Source organism: Peromyscus leucopus, chromosome 6, assembly GCF_004664715.2.
Source record: "Peromyscus leucopus breed LL Stock chromosome 6, UCI_PerLeu_2.1, whole genome shotgun sequence".
Taxonomy (NCBI): Eukaryota; Metazoa; Chordata; class Mammalia; order Rodentia; family Cricetidae; genus Peromyscus; species Peromyscus leucopus.
In genome coordinates, this window is record NC_051068.1 from 56,484,195 (window position 1) to 56,511,015 (window position 26,821).

The 26,821-nt window shown below is 44.5% G+C and overlaps 2 protein-coding genes and 1 pseudogene across 6 annotated transcripts in view; 2 read left to right on the forward strand and 1 right to left on the reverse strand.

Annotated features, from left to right (window-relative positions):
* C6H4orf45 (chromosome 6 C4orf45 homolog) overlaps positions 1-10,716 on the forward strand; it is a 129,472-nt gene extending 118,756 nt beyond the window's left edge. Inside the window, exon 5 of the mRNA XM_037206677.1 lies at positions 10,555-10,716. Within this exon, the coding sequence (XP_037062572.1) occupies positions 10,555-10,602 (48 nt within the window). The 3' untranslated portion in view covers positions 10,603-10,716. The remainder of the gene's footprint in view (positions 1-10,554) is intronic.
* The window catches only part of Fnip2 (folliculin interacting protein 2), a 118,959-nt gene continuing 94,677 nt past the window's right edge, over positions 2,540-26,821 (reverse strand). For all 5 annotated transcript variants that reach the window (XM_028880108.2, XM_028880106.2, XM_028880107.2 and 2 more), the window contains 3 exons: positions 12,373-12,573; positions 8,669-8,784; positions 2,540-6,042 (listed from right to left, as the gene is read on the reverse strand). In XM_028880108.2, coding sequence (XP_028735941.1) covers positions 5,964-6,042; positions 8,669-8,784; positions 12,373-12,573 — 396 coding nt within the window. In that variant the 3' untranslated portion in view covers positions 2,540-5,963. The remainder of the gene's footprint in view (positions 6,043-8,668; positions 8,785-12,372; positions 12,574-26,821) is intronic.
* LOC119088171 lies at positions 17,811-18,450 on the forward strand (annotated as a pseudogene).

Sequence of the window (26,821 nt, forward strand, 5' to 3'; positions counted from 1 at the left end):
ACCTGGAGGTCTGTACAGACAGGCAGTGACAAGGAAGTGAGGTAGCTGGGCTAAGAGCCAATGAGAGGGCAGAACAGCAGGGCATAAAAAGTGCAGGTTAGACAAGAAGTAGTTTGCATTTTGGAAGCTACAGAGCTGGTGAGGTTAAGTGGTTGGTGGCTCTTACTATTTCCCTGATCTCTACAGCTTTCACCCCTATATTTGGCTCCGTGTTCTTTATTTAATAAGACTACTTAGAAATTCATCTACACAGCTAACACATTTGAGTCCAGAATGCTAACGCTCTCAGGGTTTACTGGGCTGCTATTTAAACAGAAGAGAGGGACAGGATTAAAGCATTTTAGAAAGGTCTGGAAATCAGCACAGATGAGAATCGATTAGAACTCTTCAGTATGAAATGGAGGTGAGTTAGGAGAGCATAAGGGTACTCAACTAAAAAGAGGAAAGGATTGGATAAGGCAGAAAGGTGACAATTTGAGACAGAATCAGACCAGGTATGGGAAGATATTCAGGCTGCTATAGGAATGAGGGGGTGTAGGCTGCACCCTCAGAGCTTAGTGTGAGAGGTTTGGAGGGGCCAGGTAGCAGAGCAGAGGAGAATTTCACAGTATGGAGTTAATTGTGCTATTTATTATGTTAAAGATATTCAAAAGTCTAATTCTAAGCCAAGGCTGGTGACTCATGTTTTTAATCTAAGCACTTGGGAGGTCAAAGACAGGAGGATAGTCCCAAGTTCAATGCTAGCCTGGTCTACATAGCTAACTATAGGCAAGCAGGACCACACAGTGGGATCATCAGGAAGAGAGCGTGGGGAAGGAGAGATAAAAGAAACTACTTTCTATAAATTGACAATACAGTAGTATCTGCTCCCACCCAAGTCCATTTTAATTATAAGTACCATTGGACTGATCTCTTCAATACCTGTATGAGTCAGGGGATCTATGTGCACACTTGGAGAGGAGACAGAGGAGGGTTAATCATAAGGAACTGGCTTGCGGGATGTAGGAGCCGGAAAATCCATGGTTTAGAGCTGGCTATAGGGCTGGCTGGCAGGCTGGGGCTAGCAAAAGACTGATGCTGTAGTTGGATCTGGAGGCCATCTGGATGCGGATTCCTCTTCCTGGAGGTTGGGGAGAGGGTCTGTTCTTCCCATGTCTAAGCCCTTCAACTGACTGAATGAGGCCCACCCACTTACAGCAGGGAATCTGCTTTAGCTACTGATTTAAATATTAATCTCATTAAAAAAAAATACCCTCAGCATGAGCAATATTGGCGTTTGGCCAAGAATCTGAGTAGAATGGCTTAGCCAACTTGACACATGAACTTCACGACCACGGTACCCATCTCACCCAGTTGTGAGGATTAAATGATACAGAGTCTAGGCAGTAGGAAACCAAAGGAGAATACAGACTGTGTTGTGTGTACACATGCCTCTTTTAAAAGGCATGCTTTAAAACGGCTTCCAGATTGCTTATACGCAGAAGCTGGGAACTTCCTTCTCTTTTCCAGCTTGAAGGGTAGATGGAGAGTGAGAGAGCTGAGGAGGGACACTGAGAAGTCACTGCAGCCAGGAAGGCTGGGGCCCCATGCATAGCTACAAAGGGGAAGGCCAATGTCACAAAGTACAAGAAGGGGAAGCCCCACCATAGTCCAAGCTCTGTCCTGGAGGAGTCGGAGTCAGCAGATGCTCCTCACCTGCTCTGTTGCAAGGAGGCGCCAGCTACTGAATCCCAGGCTAAAACAAAACAAAACAAAACACCAAGATTCTTTCTCCAGTCACAAAACCAGATGATGAGAAGCATGCTGGTACCCAGGTGGATAAGCATCACACAATTGCCTGGGTACTGTCCTACTGAAGATGTGCCATGGAGCTGTCACACTGTGGCAAAAATCCCCCCATCAGCACATGACGAAGTTGCTTGCTGGTCATGTGTCATTCTCTCATTCCACCACCATGTGGGGTCTGGGGCTCGAACTCAGATCATAAGGCTTGGCGGCAAGCCCCCTCACCCACTGAGCCATCTCCTGGCCCCTGGATATGCGACTTACACACTTGAGTTTTGGAGCAGGAGCTTGGGTTGAAAGATGCCTATGTGTGTGCAAAGCGCTCCATGCAGGCAGGAGCTGAGCTGCCGACTGACAGGCATGCACTGTATTGGTGTCCTGATCTTAGGAGGGCCACAGCTGTGGAGGATGGATTTCCAACACACCATCAGGTCTCACGTCAGGTAGAAACCACAAATTCTCAGCTTAGACCATTAAAAACATGTTTATCACTTCAATGAATGTCAGGTAGGGCAATTAAAGGTCACACAGACTGGCCCTGGGGCATTCCACAGGCTCCAGGACATGTGTCCTGACGTTCTTGGCCCAAATCCTGACAGTGTGCTGGGGCCAGTGTTCTCACTCACCAGGGTGCTAACCAAATGTCCCTGAACTCCCAAGTTACTGACCTATAATGACCTCAATTCACCACAAGCCATTTAAAGACTGTATTTGATTAAATGCAACAAACAAATCATGGAGCACCAGGAAAATGTGCAAGATAAATTCAAAAAGTTTATTGCACCAAATGTCACAGAAAAATGGATTAAAATAATACATGAATGTTGTTTTAAGAAAAAAATCTCCACACACTGACGTGGGTATCCATTCAACTGATTTAAAAAACAGTCCTATAAATTTCTCTTAATGAAAGTTCAATAATAATACATCCCAGGATTTTCTCATTTTTAAAACACTGAAATTTAAACACAATGCAAATGCATGTTCCAGATGTTCACCAAATTTTGACATTTTAAAAATCAACATTCAGAGGGGGCTGCTTTAGGCAAAAATTGTAGAAAATGTCCTCTCCACCAAGCGCAGTAAAAATAAACAACAACAACAAAAAATGGTTCACATTAACTAAGAGAAGCTACGGGCCTTTCCAATGTAATGATGAAAGTATGCGTGAACACAATACCAGAGTGTGCCTGGTGGAGACTCCAGATATTTTAAAGAATTTAAGGGTCCTTTGATATTCTTTATGTGCATCCAACTAATGAAGAACCTGAAGAGCTATAGACTAGTGTATAAAACCCAAAGACCTGATTTTAAAAGCCCAGACAACAATTTAGTATCATTTAGCAAGTGGGGAATTTCCTCCCTCCAAAAAAGTTAATTCTGAAAAATACGCTAAGTTAAAAAGTTGTGATGTGTAAACAGCAGCTCCATGAGATGGGAGAAGATGAGTTCTTTCCATATAAAACAGCACACCTCTGAAAAATGGACTAAAGCTGTACAAAAGCTATTTAACACTGATCAAATAAGATACTTTGGAATTATGCACATGTATGGAAGCTACATTTTAAGTTTTTCATTGTCATTTTTTAAAACATACACAATTACCTATACATTCATATCACTTAGCAACTTATGAAATATAAAACTGCAACATGCTGGAAAGAGGTCATCGCAGGAACACTTAGACACTTCTGCTCCGTCCTGCCTCACTAGCCTGCTCAGTTGAACCAGCAGGGCGCTGCTGAGCGATACTCAGCAGGTGAGACTTCAGAGCTGAAGAAACCCTAAGGGTGGGTGGAATCCTGTCAAATGAGGTAGATTTCTTTATTGAAACATTTTTTTTTAAAGTTTTTTTTTCCCTTGAGTTGGGCCCAGGAGAAGGTGGGGCCCCTTTGTAGACTCTTCAGTTGTGACAAACCAAAGCCGTCAGTGGTCAGTGGTGCGGGGTGTGGGTGTGCATCAACGGAAGCCCATGAGATGCTTTGTTGTTGTTCTGCTTCGGAGAAGAGGCTGAATTTAAGACAAAGAAAACGTGGACATCCCACACCTTGGGAGCCAGGAGAGGAGCAGCAAGCCTTCTCTGCAGCAAGAGTGGAGGCCGAAGGTACTGAGATAACCTCTACAGGACCCACGCCCGGAGTTTCCCATTGGCTGTTTCTCTGAGATTTGGAACGTTAGAGTAAGAGGCAGGTTTAGTTTTTTCAGGACTTGAAGGACTGGGCTAAGTCTTTATGCACGAGGCTGAGATTCCACCCGCAGACGACTCAATTCCCCAAAGTCTGGCTGTCAACATGTTACTGTATCTACGCGAGAACTGAACTGATTTGTATTAACCCCCCCCCAACTTGGAAGACCGAGAATGAGGCAGTGTCCACATGTAAATGAGAGAAGCCAGGAGGAAGAAGGGGAGCGCTCTAAAGCCGGCCAGGGCGGGAGGCCCTGACCTCTGCTTGAGCACTCATCCACCCCAAGGGGAAGCGAGCGCCCAGAGGTCTGAGCCACAGGTGGGAGCCCCTGGCAAACGTGACATCACAGAGCCCGCCCACTGAAAACAGCAACTCAGATGTCAGGTAATAGAAAAGAACGGGACGTCTCAATTTTGTGAAAAGCACAAAATGCAAATTAAAGGTCTTAAGTGCCTTGAGGCGCCGTCTATTTTCACAAACCACAGAAAGTGAGGGCAGCGAGGAGGGCAGAGTGAGAGGGGAAGAGAGAGGGGGAAGGGGAAGGGGAGGGAGAGGAGGAGGAAGCGAGAGAGCTAGAGGGAAGAGGAGAGACAGGGAAAGGGGGAGAGCCCATGCCCTGGCCGACCACTAAGAGATGACGTGGGCATCTGTCCTCAGTAGCACAGGGAGCACCTACTCTCAACCAGCTTGTGTTTGTAATGAAGAGAGACAATCACGTCACGTGGATCAGGACATAAACTATGAAGTCGCTCGCGCCCCCGGACACCATCCCACTTCCTCAGGCACCAGAGACACATGGGAAGGGCTGAGGGGCTGACAGTGCTGGACTCGACCTGACTGGCTCCTGTCTTTTAAACATCAGATTTGTTTTTGTTTTTAAAGTCTTTGGACAGACTGTTCTATGCTCAGTAATCTAAGGTTATTTAGGCTTTATGACCAATGGGACTTTTACAGTTCTTCCCCTTGGTTCAGTTTTATAAATGGTCAAGTAAGTCAACTTCCGGAAAGATGTTTTGAAAAGAATATCAGAGGGATTAAAAAGTGCAGAGCTGATCGTGTAAAAACTGAGATCGCACATGGATTGCTTGTAAACGTCCACGCTGCCTGCTCCCTTCCTCAGAGCTGCTGCAGGGCTCGCTTCCCAGCAGGCCGACGCTCCTTACGGCAGAGCCAGGCATCTGCGTGGACCAGCAGGAGGAAGAGGCTGGGGCCGGGAGAGCTCAGCCAGAGAAGCTCGCCTGAGCTCATGGGAACAACTTTGGTAAAAGGTCTTTCTGGCGAAGGCTGAAGACACTAAATTAGCTGAAGCCGGAGACGCCGCGTGAGACTGCACATGGCGGTGCTGTTCGCGGCACCTGACGCCAGGGGGCGCTACACCGACGCTCGGGCTTATTGCACCAGCAATCCCTCGGACCTGCCCGTGGCTCTGCGGGGAACCACGGCAAACTCTGAGGAGTGACAACCGTGGCTCGCTCTCCAAAGCACTCTCTTCCCGACAGGCAATCCTCTTCCACATCCGATGCCAAACGGTACACAGAGCAGACGGTGGCGCAAGGTGGCTTTCTTCACGTCACCGTCTGTTAAAAGAGAGCTCCGAGCTGGAATCCACAGCTTCTTCTCAGAGCGACACTTCATGCTCTCTCGTGCTTAAGCAGGAAACACTTTCCTTCTGGAATGTTCTCTCCATTGGTCAATCCCTACTCCAAAGTCAGTCCTCAATTTTCTGCCCAACAGCGGGAGGGCGTCTGCTTGGCTTCACCGTGGTGCTTGCGTTTGCCTCCCACCAGAAAGGTCACTTTCTTTTGATTCCCCGGAAACCGTGGCTCAGAGTACCCTGGAACAATCACAAATCGCCACCGCGTCGAGTAAACAGGCCCCCGACGAGACGGCCACTCCTCGGCAGCTCCATGTCTGCTCCGTGTTCTCACCGCCTCGCCGCCACTGAGAGCTTACTCCTTTCGGATTCTTTTCCAAGAACTGCCCTGCAGTCGGTTATAAGAGGATTTGCGCCACGTAAGGAGAATGAGTGCTGGCAATCGCCGTCAGCAGAGGCAGGTCGTTAGATTCAATCCTGAGTGTTGAAAAAAAAAATCAGGGATAGCATTTTAAAAATCACATCATTTCATAAGAAAGTATCATTTCTAGGCACCAGCTTCTTCTAGTCTAGACCATCTTTTAAAAGTCATGAAAATGAGCCGGGCGGTGGTGGCGCACGCCTTTAATCCCAGCACTCGGGTGGCAGAGCCAGGCGGATCTCTGTGAGTTCAAGGCCAGCCTGGACTACCAAGTGAGTTCCAGGAAAGGCGCAAAGCTACACAGAGAAACCCTGTCTCAAAAAACCAAAAAAAAAAAAAAAAAAAAAAAAAAACCAAAAAAAAAAAAAAAAAAAAAAAGTCATGAAAATGTAAATGAGGGCCAGCAAGATGGCGGCTTGTAAAAGTACTCGCTGTCACGGCTGGCGACCAGAGTTTCATCCCTGGGACCTACATGATGAAGGAGAGAACTGTTTTTGGCGAGCTGCCCTGGCACACATGCACCCTGGCCCATGCATGCTCCTGCACACATAGACACACGCACTAAATAAATAACATGTAAGGAAAAAGTGTGAGGAGACGATGAGACAATAAAAAGACCTCTCAGAAGACACTGCTTCGAAAGGAGGTCAGTGCTAGAGTGGGGGAGAAGGCTGCTGTTCCCGCAGCAGGGGGCGTCCAGCCCAGCCAGGGACCTTTCTTATTCCCTGCATCACCATCGTCATGTTGTGCTTTGTGGGTCCCTCCGCATCGCCTTCCTCGTGAAGGCACACTGCGTTGGCACCTAAACTCAAATCAGAAACGAAACAAGGCAGGGTCTTCAAACAAGGTTTCTGTGACTTACTGGGCAGCTGAGCCACAGTGTGCTGAGGACAAAGGAAAACTAGTGAGAGGTGTCATGGCTTCAGACGGTCACGGCGTGGGCTGCCTCTACCGCACAGTGGGCACCATATGGCTTATGGCAAAGTGCTGTGGTGTGGTGTGGGAGGGAAGAAGCGAGAGTTTCAATTTGTGGAATATATCCTAACCGTTTCTCTCAAAATTAAATTTTTTTTTCTAAGGCTAAGAACGGCCTTTTGTCCGAGCCAGAGAGTAGGACCGGGTCCTTTAGCAATGGGAAATCTGAGGCAGGATTACACTATGAGGCGAACAAGGGAAGACAGCTGAAGTGCCTTGCAGGTTAAAGGCAAAATCTCAATGCCTCCAAACAGGAAAATATTCTTAAATGAATTACCACAAAAGAATGTATGACAGGTGTGGCGGTGTGAATAAGAACAGTCCTCACAGGCTCATAGATTTGAAAGCTTAGTCACCAGAGTGGCACTGTTTGAAAGGATTAGAAGGACTAGGAGGAGTAGGCTTGTTGGAGGAGGTGTGTCACTGGGGATGGGCTTTGAGGTTTTGAAGGCTCATGCCAGGCCTAGTCTCTTTGCCTACCGATCGGGATGTAGAACGCTCAGCTACTGCTCCAACACTATGTCTGCCTGCATGCCGCCATGCTCCCTGCCATGGTGATAACGGATTAACCCTCTGAAACTGTAAGCCAGCCCCATTAAATGTTTTCCTTTACAAGAGTTCCTTGGTCATGGTGTCTCTTCACAGTGATACAGCTTTTCCCACTGTCTCAGTCACCGCTCTAACTGTCCCATCTAGCTGTAAAAGACAGAAAATCTGACAAGAATTCAAGGCCTAATGATTAAACCAATACTGTAAGAGTTGGACATGGCTCAGCAGTTAAGAGTACATGCTGCTCTTCCAAGACTGGAGTTCGGTCCCAGCACCCAGGTCAGGCGGTTCATAACTGCCTGTAATTTCAGCTTCAGGGATTAGATACCCCTCTCTTCTGGCCTCTAAGCACACCTGCACACATACACAAGAATAAATAATAAAATAGTAATAATAATAATAATACTTTGAGAGGAGACATGGTGGCACATGCTTGTAATCCTAGCAGTAGACAGACTGAAGCCAAAGGATCCTGAATTTAAGGCCAGCATAAGGCTACAAAGTGATACCCCATCTCAAAACCAAACAACTCATTCAAAAAGCAAAACAAAACCAACGAAACAAAACAAAACTTTATCAGGCTTAGTAGAAAATTAAGGTCGACATTATAGACATGGTATTTTCTTATTGCAAGTTAGCAGAGTCACCCTCAGGGATATGGGGGAAATTCTTCCTAAGTGTAGTCTTTGTTATTTCTACCCTGGAAATTAAAATGAAGCAAGTCAGAATTTCAAGTGTGGCAAATGCCCTCAGAAGATGGCATGCATCCTTAGTAATGAATAAGCATTCTCTTGGGTGGGGTGAACCCAGGAGGTCCACAGGAAGTGCCTCCCACCTCCTCCACAGTATGAGACAAGCTGCCACTACCCCTGACAGCTTGTGACTTTTGCACTGTTACTCTGTCACTAGAGATGAAGAGACAGAGTGAGATCAAATGCTGCTGGGCACACTGAGAGTTACTGAACCTGTAGGTAGAGAACGGCACAGGCCAATAAGTCGTGTGTGTATGTGTGTGTGTGTGTGTGTGTGTGTGTGTGTGTGTGTGAGAGAGAGAGAGAGAGAGAGAGAGAGAGAGAGAGAGACAGACAGACAGACAGACAGACAGACAGACAATGGTCCATACCCCTGGGACAAAGGTCAGCCTTTCACAGAACTCACCCCAGCACCACACTCAGTTCTTTCACGTGCACACGTGTGTGTCCCCGGAGATACTCGGAAAGCATTTTACTTTTAAGGTACATCTCCTGTAGTCTGTCTTCCAGATGCATGATGCACTGCAAAGTCAACAGCATTCACAATGAGGACGACAATTTCAGCATCTGCCGGATCTTCAAAAGCTGGGCTTCTCCTTCATTTCTGTATCACCAGCTATAACCACTCCCTTTTCAAATACCCTCCCCCAAACTACCAGATTAAGGTTTTCATAACATGGCTATTAACATTTTTATATAATATCATTCTAGTATCTTTAAAGAAAAACCTTTTACAGAATTGAACTCATTCCATAAGCATGAACATTCCTTGTCTTTTTGGCTTTTAAATTGTCAACTCTTTATTCTTGGAACCAGTCTAGGAGTCAATACCATCATCATTTTAGCTCTCTTGAAAGCCATATTCCTCCTTACATGGATCCAAACCCTACTGAACAGTGAGCTCTGGGTTGAAAAGTGGATTTATTTTTGTACTCATCTTTATGTCTTTGTTCACAAAATTTCTTGTTAAGAAACTTACCAATAATCTCATATTTAAGAATTGCTTACTATACCATTTTTATCACTAATGCTCTAAAGAATGTTAAGTTACTATTATTTACTTAACCATGAGGCAATCTACATTTGGGCTACAATTTTGTGAAAAATGTTTTAGTTCTTGTTTTCTTTCTGTACTTCAGATTTTTCTGGCATAATACATTCCCAGAAGCAGAATGACTGGAACAAGGTCACTTCAGACTTCTATTTTGCTTTCGAGAGCATCCTGTAACTAGGTTTTTAATAACAAAAGGAGACAATTATTTTGGGGACACCTTCTCCCTTGGAACTGTGTTTAGCTTCGGTGGTTAGAGAACTGTGGCCATCCATTTGTGTCTTTCACCAGTGGCAAATGCTTTTGCATTAGGCAGACAGTGGCCCCAAGTCTCTGAGAGACACCCGATGGCTTTGGGAGGGTAATTCCATCATGCATAATTTCCTTCTAGACCATTAGGCCTCTTATTTGCAAGGTAAAAAGATTAACAGATGCATTTGAGAATGTTGATTCTGTCCATCTGGGCTGATCAGGATGGGGGAAAGTGTCTGTGAGGTGTGGACACTTTTCAGGTTCTCCCTGGCTAGCATCTTAGGTGCACTATGCTGGGATGAACCACAACTGCCTGTAAGAACTACTCAAGGCGGGGGATGACACCAATCTCAGAACCGTTCCCCTAAGTAAGCAGAGGTAAACGGCACAGGGATTGCCTACTGAGTTTTGGTTCATTGTGGAGTGAAATACAAAGTTTTTAAATTAGAGTTATAAGATACCAAGAAACATTCAGATTATATTGAATTCTTTATGGCTAAAAGTGGTTTATGTATAGTGTTTTCAGTCCACAGAAAAAATGTACGATGCAATGTTGGGTCTAGAAATATATGCTAAATGTAGGAAAAAATACATTTACAAAAACTTGTTTTTTAAAGCTTCATAATCAAATAGGATTATGTTTAGTGGTTTCCCCTTCTTTGTAGGATTTTACTCCTGAGAGGATACCATTTTCAACTTTAAAATTTGAGTTATTTTCTTCTATATAAGAGTCCCTTGTGTATTTTCACATAAGTCACGCTTAGATGGAGTTCTCTTGGATCTTGGTTTTGCTGGGTTACGTAGGCATTCATGTATTACTAAGTAGTTATGTATACACCAGATGAAGCAAAAATAATTTTCTATAACTTATTGTTTTGACAATTAAGATGTCACACAATGAGCACAATGTCTTAGAGAATCTGGCATCAGCATCTGTACAGACAGCAGCCAACCACCATGGGGTCTAATGTCTTCTCCTTCCCTTACAGAAAAGGAAACTCAAGATCCAGAGTAAGAAAAAATCAGAGTGCTTCTAGGAGAAAAGAAGATCATAATAGCCCTGAGTACTTCTGCTACCCCTGGGGACAGACATCCTATCCTGCAAGAGCATGCTTCAGTTAAGGGCCAAATAAAGACTTATATGAAAGGCATTGCCAGTTTTTACACCATAATATTGTCTGTCACTGACACATACCAATAAATACCTGTTTCCTGGTATTCCAAGTGCTTCACATGTATTAACTAATTTTCCTAAGCCCATGAAGCAGATTCTTTTTGTTTTTTGGTTTTTCAAGACAAGGTTTCTCTGCGTAGCCTTGGCTGTCCTGAAACTCGCTCTATAGACCAGGCTGTCCTCCAACTCACAGAGATCCGCCTGCCTCTGCCAGCGCCCAGCCTGAAGCAGATTCTATGGTTCCTCCAGACGTACAGATGAAGAAACTGAGGCTCTGAGAGGTTACATGGCTCCTAAGTAGAACTGGAACCGGCTCTTCTGCCCACCCACTGATACGCTAAGTGGCTTTCACAGCCCCCTGTGCTGGTGTGGACAGTCTGAAAAGCGGTACCTTCTCTCTGGTTCTCAGAGCATTCTCACAACAGGCCTGTACTGTCTTCGTGCTGCAAACAAGAAACCTGAGCTCCAGAGACACTCAAAGTCAGCCACACAGAAGTGACAGCCAGGGATGTCCCCAGGTCTTTCTCCTCTACTACACTGCCGCTGCTTTCCCAACCATCATCCCTCAGAACACCTACATCAGTCTTCACTGTGTGTGGAGAGTGGTGCAAGTGAGGACCTGGCCGTGAGAGTATAGACAGAGGACCAGAGAACTGGGAATCCGTGTATTGACTGATCCCCAACTTCCCGTTTTGCTGTTCAACAGTTCTGTGCTGTTTCCTGAGACAAGGAGGGAGAGAGGAATTTGAACTCAGGCTTGGCTGCAAAGAGTAACCCTGCACAGAAGGGGAGGAAGCAGGAAAGGCTGGCCCTTCCACACGGTGTGTGTCCCCAAGGCCAGCACAACCTGGCTGCTTAGCTATGTGCCTTTTGCTCCTCTCCTTGTCAAACTTTTCTTTCTCACTTTCTGAATATCTCTTTCAACCTCTCTGTACACTTATCACGTATCAAAAGGAACTGCTTTGTACGTCCCACTGGCTACGGGAGTGCTGGTAATAATTTTCTAGGACTTTCTAGGCTGCTTTTAACTTCTGTTTAAAATGTTACAAAAGCGATCACAGATCCCACTTGGAAAGGAACAACTGACGACGCCATGTTTTAAGTTCTTACCAAGTTCTCTCAAATTTGAACGGCTTCCATTCACCTGTGATGGACTGGGAGGGCGCACACAAAACAGAACAAACTACAATCCCCTCAGAAACTGGCCTCCCTCGGATCCGTCTGTACGTTCTCTGACGAAGGATTTTAAATTTCCTTTTAGGCTCAACTCCCTCTAATCTACTTTACTATCTGTTTTTTAGATGATACTGTCCTCTGCTCCATCAGAGCTCTATCTTGTCTGTGGCTTTGATGATGCATGTTCCACTTTCCTTTAATACTAACCTTCAATATATTAAAAACAATCTGCAGAGGCAAGTGGATCTTTGTGAGTTCGAGGCCAGCCTGGGCTACCAAGTGAGTTCCAGGAAAGGCGCAAAGCTACACAGAGAAACCCTGTCTCGAAAAACCAAAAAAAAAAAAAAAAAAAAAAAAAAAAAAATCTAAATTTGTGATATTTATCATCAAAACAGTGAATAAAAGTTATCCTTTAATTACATTTTTTTTTTTTGATGATAAAAGACCAAATACTTACAAAGTCGGCAGGAAGGTGAAGCTTATAGAGCTGTAAAATGGACTGAAGTAAAGAGGACACCTGATTAGAGACCAAGACATCCTGGCCCAGCTTCATGGTGTCCACCACTTTCCTCTGACTCGTGGCCACCTGGACAGTCCATTTGTCCGTGTCTGCAATGATACAGACGGCCTCGGCTATGGGCTCATCAAGCACTGGATGCTGAAAGAGAGATGCAGTGGGTCAGTACTCTCCAGCTCATAACGGACAGTGTTTCGTGTGCACACTGCAGAAGTGTGGAGCTTCACAGCTGCCCAGAAAGGGGTGCCGCTGAAGCAGCACTTAGACTAATCAGCTAGGAGCTGTGAGATGGCTCAGAGGGTAGCGCCTGACAACCCAAGTTCAGTCCTGGGACCCCTATGGGAGACTGTTTCAAGCTGTCCTCTAATCCCCAAATGTGCTGTGCTATGTGTGTGTGCATGCATGCATGCATGCATATGCATATATATATATATGTATATATACATATATATATACACACACATATATATATACACACACATACACATACACACATGCAGAGAGAGAGAGAGACAGACAAAGAAAGAGAGGAAAATAAATCTTAAAAACAAAATACTAAAACAAGCACCACCACAAGGTGGACAGCCATCCTGAGGAACAACACGCTTAAGGCTGACCCCTGGCCTCCACATACACATGCATATATGTGCACACACACCACCATCGGTTCCTTAAGGGAATAGCTTCAATCATTCTGCAAAGTGTCTTTAGTAACTGTGGTTATATACACCAATCACTTTTAGTAATCTACTATAACCAGGCTGAGGGCTTATCTAGATAAGTCCAAAAGGAAAAAGTGTGGCTGCTGAGACGTATACTTAAAATGTAAAATACCTTATAATAACTGTATCATGGGGTATAAATATCTGTAACGATTAATCTCAGTTGTCAACGTGATGAGATTTACAGCATGCTTGTCAGGGATTGTCTTGAGTGGGACATTTGAGGAGGGATGACTAGCTCATGATGGGTGGCACCATTCCCTAGGCTGGGATGGTGGACTATATAAAAAGGGAGACATTGAGCTGAATACAAACGTTCATTATTCTCTGCGGTTTGTCCACAGAGACAATGTGAACGGCTGCACCCAGGCTTCTGCTGCTGTGACGTCACTGCAGTGATGGGCCATAATCTGCAACCGTCAGTCAAAACAAACCCTTCTATTCTAAGCTGGTTTGTCAGGGTATTTTTATCACAGCAGTAGAAACAACTAAGACAACGTTAAACATCAAAGAATATGGCCTCAAAAACATCTCATCTCTTAAAACCTGGCTTTTTGTTCTGTCTGCAGTCTTCTCAAGGCAATGAACTCAGAAGTAGAGAGATCCAAGATGGAAACTTGTGCTCTCCGGGCACAGTAGCTGGGCTAGTGATTTATATGTGTAATAAGTTATCAGCGGGAGCTGACGGTAAAAGCCTCTCCACGGATGGTCTTTATCTAAACCCAAACCCTCAAGTCTCACACTTGTTTCTTGGGTGGGATTTGACAGCAGCATTCTACAGGATCCCATCGAGCTCTGACATCATATGGTCACAGGTTATGGAAAGCTTTCTACTGGTCGGACAGTTGTTTTTTCATCTGGAGTTATTTCTTAGGTTTCTGGGGGATAATTTTGAGATTTATTGCTGCCTTGCTTTTTTTTTTTTTTTTTTTTTTTTTTTTTTTTTGAGACATGGTTGGTATTCTATATTTACGTCCTCAGAAAGGCTGTTTTTCTCATTAGTTTACATTTAAAAACTGATCTCAAAATTTGGGAATACAGATATACATATGTAGATGTGATTTTCATAATAGAATAACTACATTTAATTTTATCAAATTAATGGTCATGTTTCTACCATGAAGAAACTGTTCCTTAGAAATACCAACCATGATGTTATATTACAGCGTGGAATGTCCCTAGCCATACCCAAGTGTCCTATGGGTCATTTGACTGACACACATCCATCATTTTATGTTGGGAGGGCACTGGTATACTATTTGGAAGTTTGTCTTTTAGACTTTTCTGGATCTCTTTTGTCTTGTTTATTGATGTAATTCACAAAGGTTAAAATTCACTAATTATATATGACAATTGGATGAGTTTTAACATATGCATATAGTTGTGTACCCTCTGCAATTAATTATGTACTGGAAGTATTTGTAGGACCCACAGCAGTTCAAGTTCCTTTGTAGTCAGTCCTTATAAAACCCCAGCAACCACTAATATGCCTTCTAGAACTACTGTTCTGACTCTTGTAGAATTTCATATAAATAAGATCACATGGTCCATAGTTTTTTGTTTCTGGCTTCTTTAAAAATAGTACTTTTGAGGTGTATTCTATTTTAGTTCCTTATTTTTATTTTTGAGCATCCTCTTATAGGAGTACAGCACCATTTGCTTATCCAGAAACAGTGTAACTGTATTGCTCTTGTGGACCCAGGTTTGGTTCTTGGTTGTAAAACTACCACATGACAGTTTACAACTGTCTGTACTCCAGTTCTAGGGAACATAACATGCTCCCCAGACACCAGGACATGCAGACAAACACCTATCCACATAACATAAAAAAAATCTTGAGAGAGAAACTGTTTCTAATGTTTGGCCACTAAGAACAAAAGGGCTGTGAGCACTCATATTTACAAATCTTGGTATGGACATGATTTTATTTCTCCGAATAAATACTGAGGAGTGGAGACGCTGGTTCATGTGATAAATGCATGCTTAACTTTTTAGAACATTGTTTTCCAAAATGGCTCCATGGCTATCAGCCACCCATTACAGGTCCTGTTACTCCATAACCATCCTGGTCTTGGACTGTATGTTTTTAATTGTAGCCATTACAGAGGGTGTGTAGTAGTTTAAATTTGCGTTTCCCGATGAATAACGAAACAGTATATTTTCCTATGTTTCTATGGTTTAAAAAACAAAACAAAATGATCAAAAAGTGACTGCTTCACCAGCAGCACCTTCTGACATACTCCAGTATCCTGCATGCACATGAGGGCATCTCAACAGCACAGTTATCATAGCCCCGAGCTCCTCGGCCCCCAGTCAAGAATGGGAGGATGAGGGCGAGTTTCCAGAGAAACAGCAGTAGCACCCACTGCAAGGCCAATGCTGTGAGCACACTTTCCTAACCCATTTCACAAAGGAAAACCAGTGCTGGCCGCCTTCTGTCTTTATGTAATCCCATCCAGCATCCTGTGCTGACCATTTGTTGCTTTGAGCTGCTTAGCCGAAGTTCCAAGAAATTCATCCTAACTTCCTTCTGGATAAGGCCTGGTGGGTCTGTCTGTGTAAGCAAGCTTCCTCCTGTGTCAGGAATGCAATACGGACCTATCCTTCATCCCTGGCCATATGCCAGCATACTGTAAGTTGAATGCATGCCAATCACATTCCTAAAGAAGCAAGTTTAAAAATATTTCTGTGAGACAGGCTACTACTGTTGCCTGAATGATGGGATTCTATCATGTGCCACCATGCTCAGCTTCAAAATCTAGTCATTAAAAACATGGATTTACAGGTGATTTGGGTCCCGGGTTCGAACTGACCCCAGCTTCCTATATGATCTCCCTGCTGCAGAGAAAGGGAGGGAAGACGTGTCAGTCCAAATGCCCAATAGTCTGCGTGGCACCACCATCAATGGGAAGAGTGATTTTAAGCAAAGAAGAAGAAAGTACATTCAGAAGGTTGCAGCAACATACATGGTCAGGACGGGCAGAGGAGCTGGTAATATAAAATGAAAGTAACTCATTGAAAAAAAGAAACGCGAGGGAAGAACATGGGAAGTGTGAGTCCCTTTAGGTCATGGGAGCGAGGAAAAAGAACAAAGGCCGAGGCACATGATCTATGAGTGAGCGGTTTCCTCAGACTTCCTCCCTAGCACAGGAGCAGGCATGTGAGAAACAGTACTTCCTGAATTAAAATAACAGGTTGTGCACAGGGAAATGATGGAGTCCTGCATCTTGCTCCCCCTAACAGCATGGGTTGGGTGTTACGTACAGACTCCAGCAACAGAAGAATGTTGAACACTTTCAGAAAAGTGCCTTAAAAACACTTCAAGAATTAGATACTCGACTAAATACTTTACACTCAGTCTGTAAGTATTTCTGTTGAGTTAGTAGCATGCATCCACTGCCAGCCATCACCTAGAACCTGCTCACTTATTTGCAGGTGAACAGGGATCTTCTAAAGGAAAGACTCTAAAGATCTTCTAAAGAAATGGCTCTCAAGAGTCAGGAAAAAGGATGAAGCTAGAAAATGGTAAAACATCATCCGGGATCACATTAGCTGTAACGTGAGGGGACTAGACTTCTAGAGGGTCAGAGAGAGGGAGGATGCTTAAAGTCTACTGATTCTGGAGACTGCTAGTAGTCTTTACAGAAGCAACCCTTAGAAAGAAGCCAACTGAAATGCATTATGATCAGATCTATAATCCAACTGCCAAGCTTACAGACTTTGAAGAAGTCTAAAAATCCATGTTCAGGGTTTTCACAGTAATATGTACCTACATACACCCGATGTCCTGGAGCTTAAGTAATTTGTGTTTTGAGACATTTCCTCACCATGTAGAATCCAGTGAATTTAGGATTCACTATGAGGCCAGAGTGGGCCTTCAACTTGTGATCTCCTTGTCTCAACCTCCACAGTGCTAGGATTAGAGTATATTCTTCCCCAAGTACATTTTTGTCACGGTGTTCTACCACAGCAATAGAAACCCAAAGAGAAAAAGATGGCCACCATACCCAGCCCTGGTCCTTACTTCACAATTCTCCTTTGGGAAGATTCTACAACTAAAGCATGTACGGTACCAACATTACACAAGGGAAAACTGAATTATATTGATGCTTTTTTATTTTTATTTTTTTTAAGACGGACTTGCTACACAGCCAAAGACTAATCTGTCACTCATTATATAGCACAGGCTGGCCTTAAACTTGTGTGCCACAATACCCAAAATTCTGTTTCTTTTTAACATTAACTTTTCCTCCTTAGCTATATCACCATGGTAGACGTTATTAAATAGATTTGGGCATGTTGAGACAGGGTTTCATGTAGTCCAAGCTGAACTTGAATTTGCTATGTAGCCAAGGATGATCCAAAACTTCCCCTCTTCCTGCTTTGACCTTCCAAGTACTGGCTCAAGCAGAATTTCTTTAGGTTCACACCTTACCAAATACATATATGCAGCAAACTGCTGTGAGATGTTCTCTATGCTGTCAATGTGCTGCTCTGATTGGTTAATAAAGCAAGCTCGGCCAGACGTTCTCACCCAGAGTCACTGCGTTTTCCTGCTTCAACAGTGCTTGAATGGACCTGGGCGCTCGACCCCTGACCAGAACCTTTGCAACCTCATCACTCACTCCACCGCCGCTCCAGCGTCATTGCGCGCCTCGCCCCACCGCTGCCATGACCACTGCGTCTCCCTCGCAAGTGCACCGGAACTACCACCAGGACTCGGAGGCTGCCATCAACCTGGAACTGTATGCCTCCTATGTCTATCTGTCTGTCTTGCTACTTCGACTGGGATGATGTAGCTCTGAGGAACTTTGCCAAGTACTTTCTCCACCAATCTCATGAGCAGAGGGAGCATGCTGAGAAACTGAAGGAGCTACAGAACCAAAGAGGTGGCCGAATCTTCCTGCAGGCTATCAAGAAACCAGACGGTGATGACTGGGAGAACGGGCTGAATGAATGCAGTGGAGTGTGCACTGCACTTGGGGCAGAGTGTGAATCAGTCACTACCGGAACTGTCAAACTGGCTAAAATGACAAAAATGGCCCCCACTTGTGTGACTACATTGAGACCCATTACCTGAATGAGCAGGTGAAATCCATCAAAGAACTGGGTGACCACGTGCAAGATGGGAGCCCCTGAAGCTGGCCTGGTGGAATATCTCTTTGACAAGCACACCCTGGGACACAGTGATGAGAGTTAATCTGACTTCCCCAAAGCCACAAGTGACTTCACTAGTCACTGAGGCCATGCATGCATGTCGGGTTGCCTTTATCTTTTCTATAAGTTGCACCAAAACATCCACTTAAGTTCTTTAATTTGTACCATTTCTTCAAATAAGGAATTTTGGAAGAAAGAAAGAGGGGGGGAGGGAGGAAGGGAGGGAGGGAGGGAGGGAAGAAAGAAAAAGAGAAAGAGAGAAAGAGAAAGAAAGAAAGAGAGAGAGAGAGAGAGAGAGAGAAAGAAAAGAAAGAAAGAAAGAAAGAAAGAAAGAAAGAAAGAAAGAAAGAAAGAAAGAAAGAAAGAAAGAAAGAAAGAAAGAAAGAAAGAAAGAAAGAAAAAGAAAGTGCTGATTGGCCAGTAGCCAGGTAGGTAGTATAGGTGGGACAAAGAGAGAATTCTGGGAACAGGAAGGCTGAGGGAGAGAGATGCTGCCAGTCACTGCCATGAGAAACATGATGTAAGATAGCGTTAAGCCACAAGCCACATGGCAAGGTATAGATTAATAGAAATGGGTTAATTTAAGATATAAGAACAGATAGCTAGAAGCCTGTCACGGCCATACAGTTTATAAGTAATGTAAGTCTCTGTGTGTTTGCTTGGGTCCGAACGGCTGCAGTACTGGCGGGTGAGAGAGATTTGTCCTGACCACCAGCAGGCTGGGACACAGAAAAACTTCAGCTACAGCAAACCCATACAAACACAAGTATGTAATAACACACAATGCTGGGCAGAAATTTTCTTAGAATTGAAACATTCTTTCCTAGGAAGAGGAATGAAGCTTATTAAGATTCAGGAAATGAAACTTACAAGGCTCAGGAAGTAAATGAAATAAGCCCCAGGGAGCTCCTACAGCTTAAAGACTGTCAAGGTCCCTCCTAAGCAGCAATTGCTGGGGAGAGACGATGGGCCAGCTCAGCCTGGGTCCTGCAAAATTCCAAGGCTGCCACTTTTACAGGCCATCAGCTCCTTTAGCTGACAGACTGGGGATGGTGGACAAACCTAGCTTTTGGGAACTGCTAAGACCAAGGCCTATGCCCTAAAACTTCAATAATGATGTCATCACCACATGTTGAAGGGAAAGAATTCCATCTATATGTAGCTGGTATCTGGTATCTGTGGTGATATTGTGTTCCCCAATATATTATGCACCCTAATAAACTTATCTGGGGTCAGAGAACAGAACAGCCACTAGATATAAAGGCCAGAAAATGGTGGCACACACACCTTTAATCCTAGCATTCTGGAGGCAGAGATCCATCAGATCTCTGTGAGTTCAAGTCCACACTGGAAACAGCCAGGCATGGTGACACACACCTTTAATCCCAGGAATTGATGGCAGGAAGCAAAAAGGTATATAAGGCGTGAGGAACAGGAACTAGAGCCTGGTTAAGCTTTTAGGCTTTTGAGCAGCAGTTCAGCTGAAATCCATTCGGATGAGGACACAGAGGCTTCCAGTTTGAGGAAACGAGATCAGCTGAGGAATTGGCAAGAGGTGAGGTTAGCTGTGGCTGGTTCTGTCTCTCTGATCTTTCAGCGTTCACCCCAATACCTGGCTCTGGGTTTGTTTTTATTTATAAGACCTTAGGAAATTTGTCTACAGATACCACATTTGCTGGAATCCTCCTACTTTCAGGCTCCAACTGAGTAGTATCTGTGCCTATCATAAAAAAGGCACTCCAGTGTTTTTTAACAGATAAAGTAAGTCTGCCTCGATGTAACTCTTCTCCAGCCTGCCTGCCTGCCTCTTCACTGGAGAGCCAATCCAGCCAGGCCACCTGAGAGGCTGCCACCAGACTGCTAGTGCATTCAACAGGGTCAGCATAAGAAGACCTAGAAGGAACAGTAATTATACTTCACACCGCTATCTGCATTTATTCAGCAGAATTTTGCTCTTGGAAACAGGTGACTAACAGGTGTTAGTCACTAAAGACTGAAGCGCGTTGTCACATGATGAAGAAGAGGAAAGGGTCAGCATGATGGTGCAGGGCTATATCCCCAACACTATATATATCACGCAAACACACCTCACGTTCAAGGCCAGCCAGGGCAGCAAGCAAGATCCATCTTACATTAGGAGGAAGGAGGGGCAGCAAGAGCGGCAGTCACTCCGGACGACGGGAAGGTCAGGTGAAGGAAGGCCTCTGAGAACCACATGACGCCATGCAGACACAGGGCATAGGAAGGAAGGAAGGAAGAAAGGAAGGAAGGAAGGAAGGAAGGAAGGAAGGAAGGAAGGAAGGAAGGAAGGGGCCCTCCAAGCAGAGCAAGGCGATCTGGAGGGTTGAAAGCCTGGCTTCTTGTGCTGTGGCTGCAATCGCTGTGCTCACTGGGCTAATCCCCACATTCAGCCCATGGCCGCCAGCTCCACGGCCAGGCTGAGATCAGCTTCAATGTGAAGGTGCAGAAAGGTGCACAGGTCAGAGTCCAGAACCACACACAAGTGTGTGACCACAGTGCAGAGAAGGTTTGCAGCCTTTGTGGAGACTGACGTAAATGTCCAAATATCTCGTAATAAAAAGAAAATGGAAAAAAGATTTCAACTACGACAGAATGCACACAAGAGACATAAACTCTGAAAGCCCTTAGCCTCCTTTAAGAAAATGAATACAGGGAACTGTAGAGATGGCTCGGAGGTTAAGAACACTCTCCCAGAGAACCTGGGTTCGATGCCATCACCCACACTGGCCCATGCAGGAAAATCTCCATACCCATGAATAGAAATACATTTAAAAGAAAATGAACGCAGAGGGCCCCAGGCCTCGTGTCTGTAGTGGGTAGCCATTCCAACCTTGATCTGGAAGTTCCAACCCCCACTGAGGCTTCGGTAACTGTCACGCCTACAAGGCGGGGCCGAGAGAGGACCCTGAAGACCCGAGATCTGGATGCACTGCCTTCTCTTGGTTCCTGGACCCTGGACGCTGGAGGTAGACCAAGCAGAGTTCTCCAGAGAACACCACCAGACTGCGCTATGTCTTTCCCAGACCCTGCAACCCACCTATCCCTTCATTTGTTAAGTTACGCCACTCAATAAACCTCCCTTTTAACTATGTGGAGTGGCCTTAATAATTTCGCCAATACATGTCAACTACCAATTTTCCTCTTCACTATTTTAAAGAAAGACCTTTACCCGAGAAGAAGGCATACCCCATGAGTTTCAGCTTCAATAACAAACATACAATGCTCTACACCCAGTTTTATGAAGTCACCTATAACCATCAAGTACTTTTTATGCACCAGGCACCAGGTGACACACTAAAATACACAAGAAGTGAGTTTTGCTTTCTGCTTCAAGGTAACTGCAAAGAACAGACACATGCTTGTAGATGGTGTGAACGTGTGTACATACTGATGTATGCGTATGAAGCTGTGTGTACATATATACTCACAATACAAAGGTCTCACTAAACAATAACCCTGATTATCTATCTGTAAGGATTTCAGTTATCTCTATTAGTAAAAAATGGTCATCAAAATCCAGCCACAGGTCAAAACATGTAGTTTAAGAGTTGGAGTATGGATAGCTCAATGAGCATGTGCCTAGCATGTGGGAAGGAGGGAGAGGAGGGGAAAGGTAAGTGAGACTGGCATGGTGAAACACGCGTATAGCCCCAGAAGTTGGGAAGCTAACAGGAAAATTCCAAGTGCCAGGCCCTCCTGGACTACATGGTAAGATGCGGTCTGACAGAGAGAAACAAACAACAACAAAACTCCTTTCCCTTAACAGCAGCCCTCCCAACACATCTCCTAGTCCCAGATGTGGCGGCATTCAGGGCTACAGCTGCAGGAGGCAGAGCTGCCCCAAGTTACCAGTCTGCTCATCATTAACCCTGAGAGATGGAAACAACCAGGGCCTTCTAAGTAAGGGACTCCTCCAAAACAGTGTCCTTTCTAACCTGTTGGTTCTAAGGCTGCTGCTGACCTGGAGCATTTAATACTACGCGCTACTTAAGTAATGATTTCTTGTCTGATGGGACAGGCTGTTCTTTTGTAGTCTAGCTGGTTGGTTGCCCACTGAATTAATTAGTATTCATGAGCATGTATCACAGCCAGGCTTTCAGCAAAGCTCCTTATCTGTGCTACTGACTCCTGTGTGATATTTCTGGAGCCAATCTGCTGCTGCTACCCTTAAAATTAAATGGAACAGGCTGCTATAGCCAACTGTTATTTATAGATTAGTCTGTAAAACGCCTGAAGCCTAGATCACTATTTTGTTTTGTTTTTTTAAGCTAAAATATGATGTTAATTTTTGTCCTGATGACCTTACCTAATACAGTAAGAGATGCCAGCCTGCTCCTTGTGACAGGACAAAGGGGCAACTTTATGTACAGGCTCAGCTAGCCATGACTAGCAGGTGCTTCCAGCGACCAATGCCCACAACCAAATAGTGGTAAGGACACTTGTGCATCTTTCTAAACTCTGACAGTCATTTTGTTTGAACTAAAATAATGGTATCAACCTGTTAATAACATCTCATACTGCTTTATTGTTTACAAGGCACTTTCATTTCCTGGTTCAGGGTTTTTTTTTTTTCTTTGTTGTTGTTTGTTTTTTCGAGACAGGGTTTCTCTGTGTAGCTCTGGCTGTCCTGGAACTCACTCTGGCTTGCCTTGAACTCACATAGATCCGCCTGCCTCTGCCTCCTGAATGCTAGGATTAATGTTGTGCGTCACCACTGCCCCACCCACATTTCCTGTTTTAATAGTTAACATTTACTGGGCACGTACACTTAGTAGTGTACCAGGCACTGTGCTTAACACTTAATGTGGATTTTAGAATTTTCAAATTCAAATGACATCAGTACAATTTATTTCATAGGCGGGAGACTTCCCCCGCAGGCCACAAAGCCATTAGGAACTGAGCTGTGATTCAAACCTAGGTTGCCTCTTTGAAGGCTCAACTTCTCATATGCAGGCCAGAGGTCAAACTCAGGGGTTGTTTCTTGTGTCCATCCATCTTGTTTTCTGAGACAAGTTCTCTCACAAGGACCTTACTAATGAGGCTGGGCTTGGCTGGCAGTACGCTACAGGAATCTTCCAGCCTCTGCTTCCCCAGTGCTGGATTTAGCATGCCACCACACCCAGCTTTTTGCATGGATGGGTCCTGGAGACTGAACAAGTCCTCACGCTCATGTGGCAAGCGCTTTGCTACTGCGCTGGAAAGCGAACTCTTAACCACTGCATTCCACTTTCCCTTTTCCTGTGTCTTCTAAAATCACCCTTGGTGGAGTGCTGCCAGCTTCCAAGTCTCAATGAGGAGGAACACCAGGACTCAGACCCCAGCCAGTGCTGCTGATGTTGTCTACTGCCCGCCTCTGACCCCAGTGTAGTAACTAACACTGGCAAGCCGGCAGCATTCGCTGGCAGACAGGATGCAGAAGAGAGACAAGGCCTTTGAGGGTCCCGGGATGAGAGTGTTGCTGGCTTATGTGTGTGTACTCTCTCCATTCACAGGGAAAGGGTAAGCAAAGAAAAGTGCACATTTAGCCGATAGGAAGAAGAGACACAATGCTACTTTGGACTCAGTTCCAGCAGCCGAGTAACACGCGCTAGGAGGCAAAGAGTTCCACTGACAGACTGAAAAAGAGCACCCATCAAAACAGCCAGTGAAAACCTGAATCTTAGTACGTAAAAGGTAATGAAAGTCATGAAAAAGAATGGCAAAAAAGCCTCTTTCGTAAGAGGCTAGATAACAAAAAGAGTAAAAAGGCACTCTTGATGTTGAATGTTCTAGAAAGAAATTTCCTCATGCTCCAAAGGAAACTAGTCTGCCGTGGTTATACAATGTACAGTTATGAAGCCAGACTTTACAATCTAAGCCATGCACAAGTCTTAAAAACAGGTCAATAACGTACATCGATTGCTTTTAAAAAGTTACTCAGTATCTTCCTTTAAAAGGAATTATGAGTTTCAAAGCCTGGCATTAGACTGAAAATATTTATAAATCTCAAAACAGGTTGTGAAAGCAAGTGGTGCCGAGTGATTTACCCCATTTCTCTTCCACAAGTTCTCAGCTCCCACAGGCCAGGCATTGCTCTTGAATCTCTGCTTCTTTTCCTGACAATGTTCTCAGCTTTGAAAATCACTGTTCCTGCCGGGCAGTGGTGGCCCACGCCTTTAATCCCAGCACTCGGTAGGCAGAGCCAGGTGTATCTCTGTGAGTTCAAGGTCAGTCTGGTCTACAAAGTGAGATCCAGGACAGGCACCAAAACTACACAGAGAAACCCTGTCTCGAAAAACCAAAAGGAAAATTACTGTCCTTTATGAATGGTTAATTCAATGTTTTAACAATACTTCTATATTCCACAGATGCTTGTAAACAGAGGTTAAGTCCCTTTTACAGTAAGAACAAAACAACACTGTCACACACCAGAGCGTGAGTCTCAGGGGCAGTCTACATGCAAGTCTATTTCAAAATCAAACTCAGCACCAACGTGGTGGTGACGCACACCTTTAATCCCAGCACTTGGGGGGGCAGAGGCAGGTGGATCTGTGCAAGTTTGAGGCCAGTCTGGTCTACATAGTAATTTCTAGGGCAGCCCAGGTGAGCCCGTCTCGAACAAAGAAACACAAAACTCATGATGGATGTGTCAAGTGAAACTGGAAGTCCACTAATGTGAACTAGACATATTAAGAAGTTATTAAATTTTGAAGATACTTTAATGAGCCCTTCATAATTTCCTACAAATCCCATGTACATGGCTGTATTTTGTATATACTCATATCTCATGATATGGGTGATTATACCTAATAACATCCAACCTCTCCAGATGACTTTATGATTCAAAGATATAAGAGCTTCTACAGTGTAAAAGTACTATTTTAAAAGGAAGAAAATGAAACATGGAAAAGTTTTAAGAGGAATGACAGTGTAGACATGGCTATTTTCTCAAATATACAAATTATAGAGCCAGATGGTCACAATGAAAGTCTAAAATTCAGAAATCATAAATTGATGGCCTATAAAAATGCCAAAATTTCATGAGTTGTAAAATTCAGGAGGTTGCTTTTCCATGATGGTTAGTAAGGGAACCTGGGCACTTTTGGGCAAAATGTGCTATAGCCGATATGATCAATGTCACTGAGGACAACCCAACTATCCCCTATAATGTGCTACAACCAATATGATCAATGTCACTGAGAACCCCACTAGCTCATATAATGTGCTACAACCGATATGATCGATGTCGTTGAGGACAACCCCACCAGCTCCTATAGTCTCCTGTGTCTCTGTCGGAGCAGAACTCTGGCTTGGTGGAGAAATGGTACAAGGAGTGAAAACCTAAGTCCTGAGGAATCAAACCAACAGCACCACAGAATGCAAACTCCCAAGGGCTCTGCATACATGGATACGGGTAGGAGGTCATGACACCAAAGGAAACAGGGTTCTTTCATGATCCCCCAACACACACTAAACACACAAAGCACAGGCAACCTTAGGACAGCTCAGAAAGACGATTCCATGCAATGAGGGCCCTGTGCTTATGCTATGGGGTGAATGGATGGACCAACCTCTGAAATGGTTAAGAGCAAGTGTGCAGTATCTGTGGTAAGTATAAAAAATTTTGTGTTACTTATAGATAACAGCAACTTCATAGTTTTATTCCAGGACTATTCTGGAGAGGGACAATGTCTGATCACAACTAGGCATAGTTGGGCAAGCATATGTATGGTGGATGGACCCTGCCCAGCTCCCAGGTACTTGCTCTTCATCTCTTTACCTCTGTGGGATGTGGGATCATGACCTCTGCTTCCCATCTGAGCCCTTCTTCCTACTTCATACAAACATCCTTAGCCTGTTAAGCCTGTGTCTGCTGTGTATCTAGGTGGCGCAAGGCCAAAGATAACAAACAATGCCTTCTTTCCTACTTTTAAAAACTCTCTCCCCAAACAAACAAAAAGTGTGCAATAAAGAGATAACAAGCCAGGTTCCAATGATCTCAGTGCAACAAGGATTCTTCCTATTGCACAAAATACCACACGTTTCTAATTACAAAACATCTATGCTTGCACATCTGCCGACTAGCAGCTCAGTTAAAACCGGGTCCATCAGACTGACACGATTTCTCTAGGTGTTCATCTCCTGTCATGCTGGAGGTGACAGAAAAGCACTCAGCAGTGGCTATAGGCAATTTTCCAGTCAGACCTGTAAAGCTTTCTACAGCCATCTCCTCCCAGCTATCAAAGTGAGCTCAATGACAAATCAGTTTAAAAAAATGGCTTTTAGAAACTTGCAAGGTTTGAATAATAAGCAAGCCATACACAACATCTCTCTGGTCTGCCTCCTGAAGGCATCTCATGTCACTCACCGTTTGTGCCCTTTATCCATTGGCCAGGTCAGCCCATAGCCATTCACCCCTACTTGGCTCTACTCTACTCATCCTGCACTGGCTCCAGGAGGCTGAGCTCTATGGAAAACGGGAAGCATTTGCCTTAGCTGGGCCCCTGCTC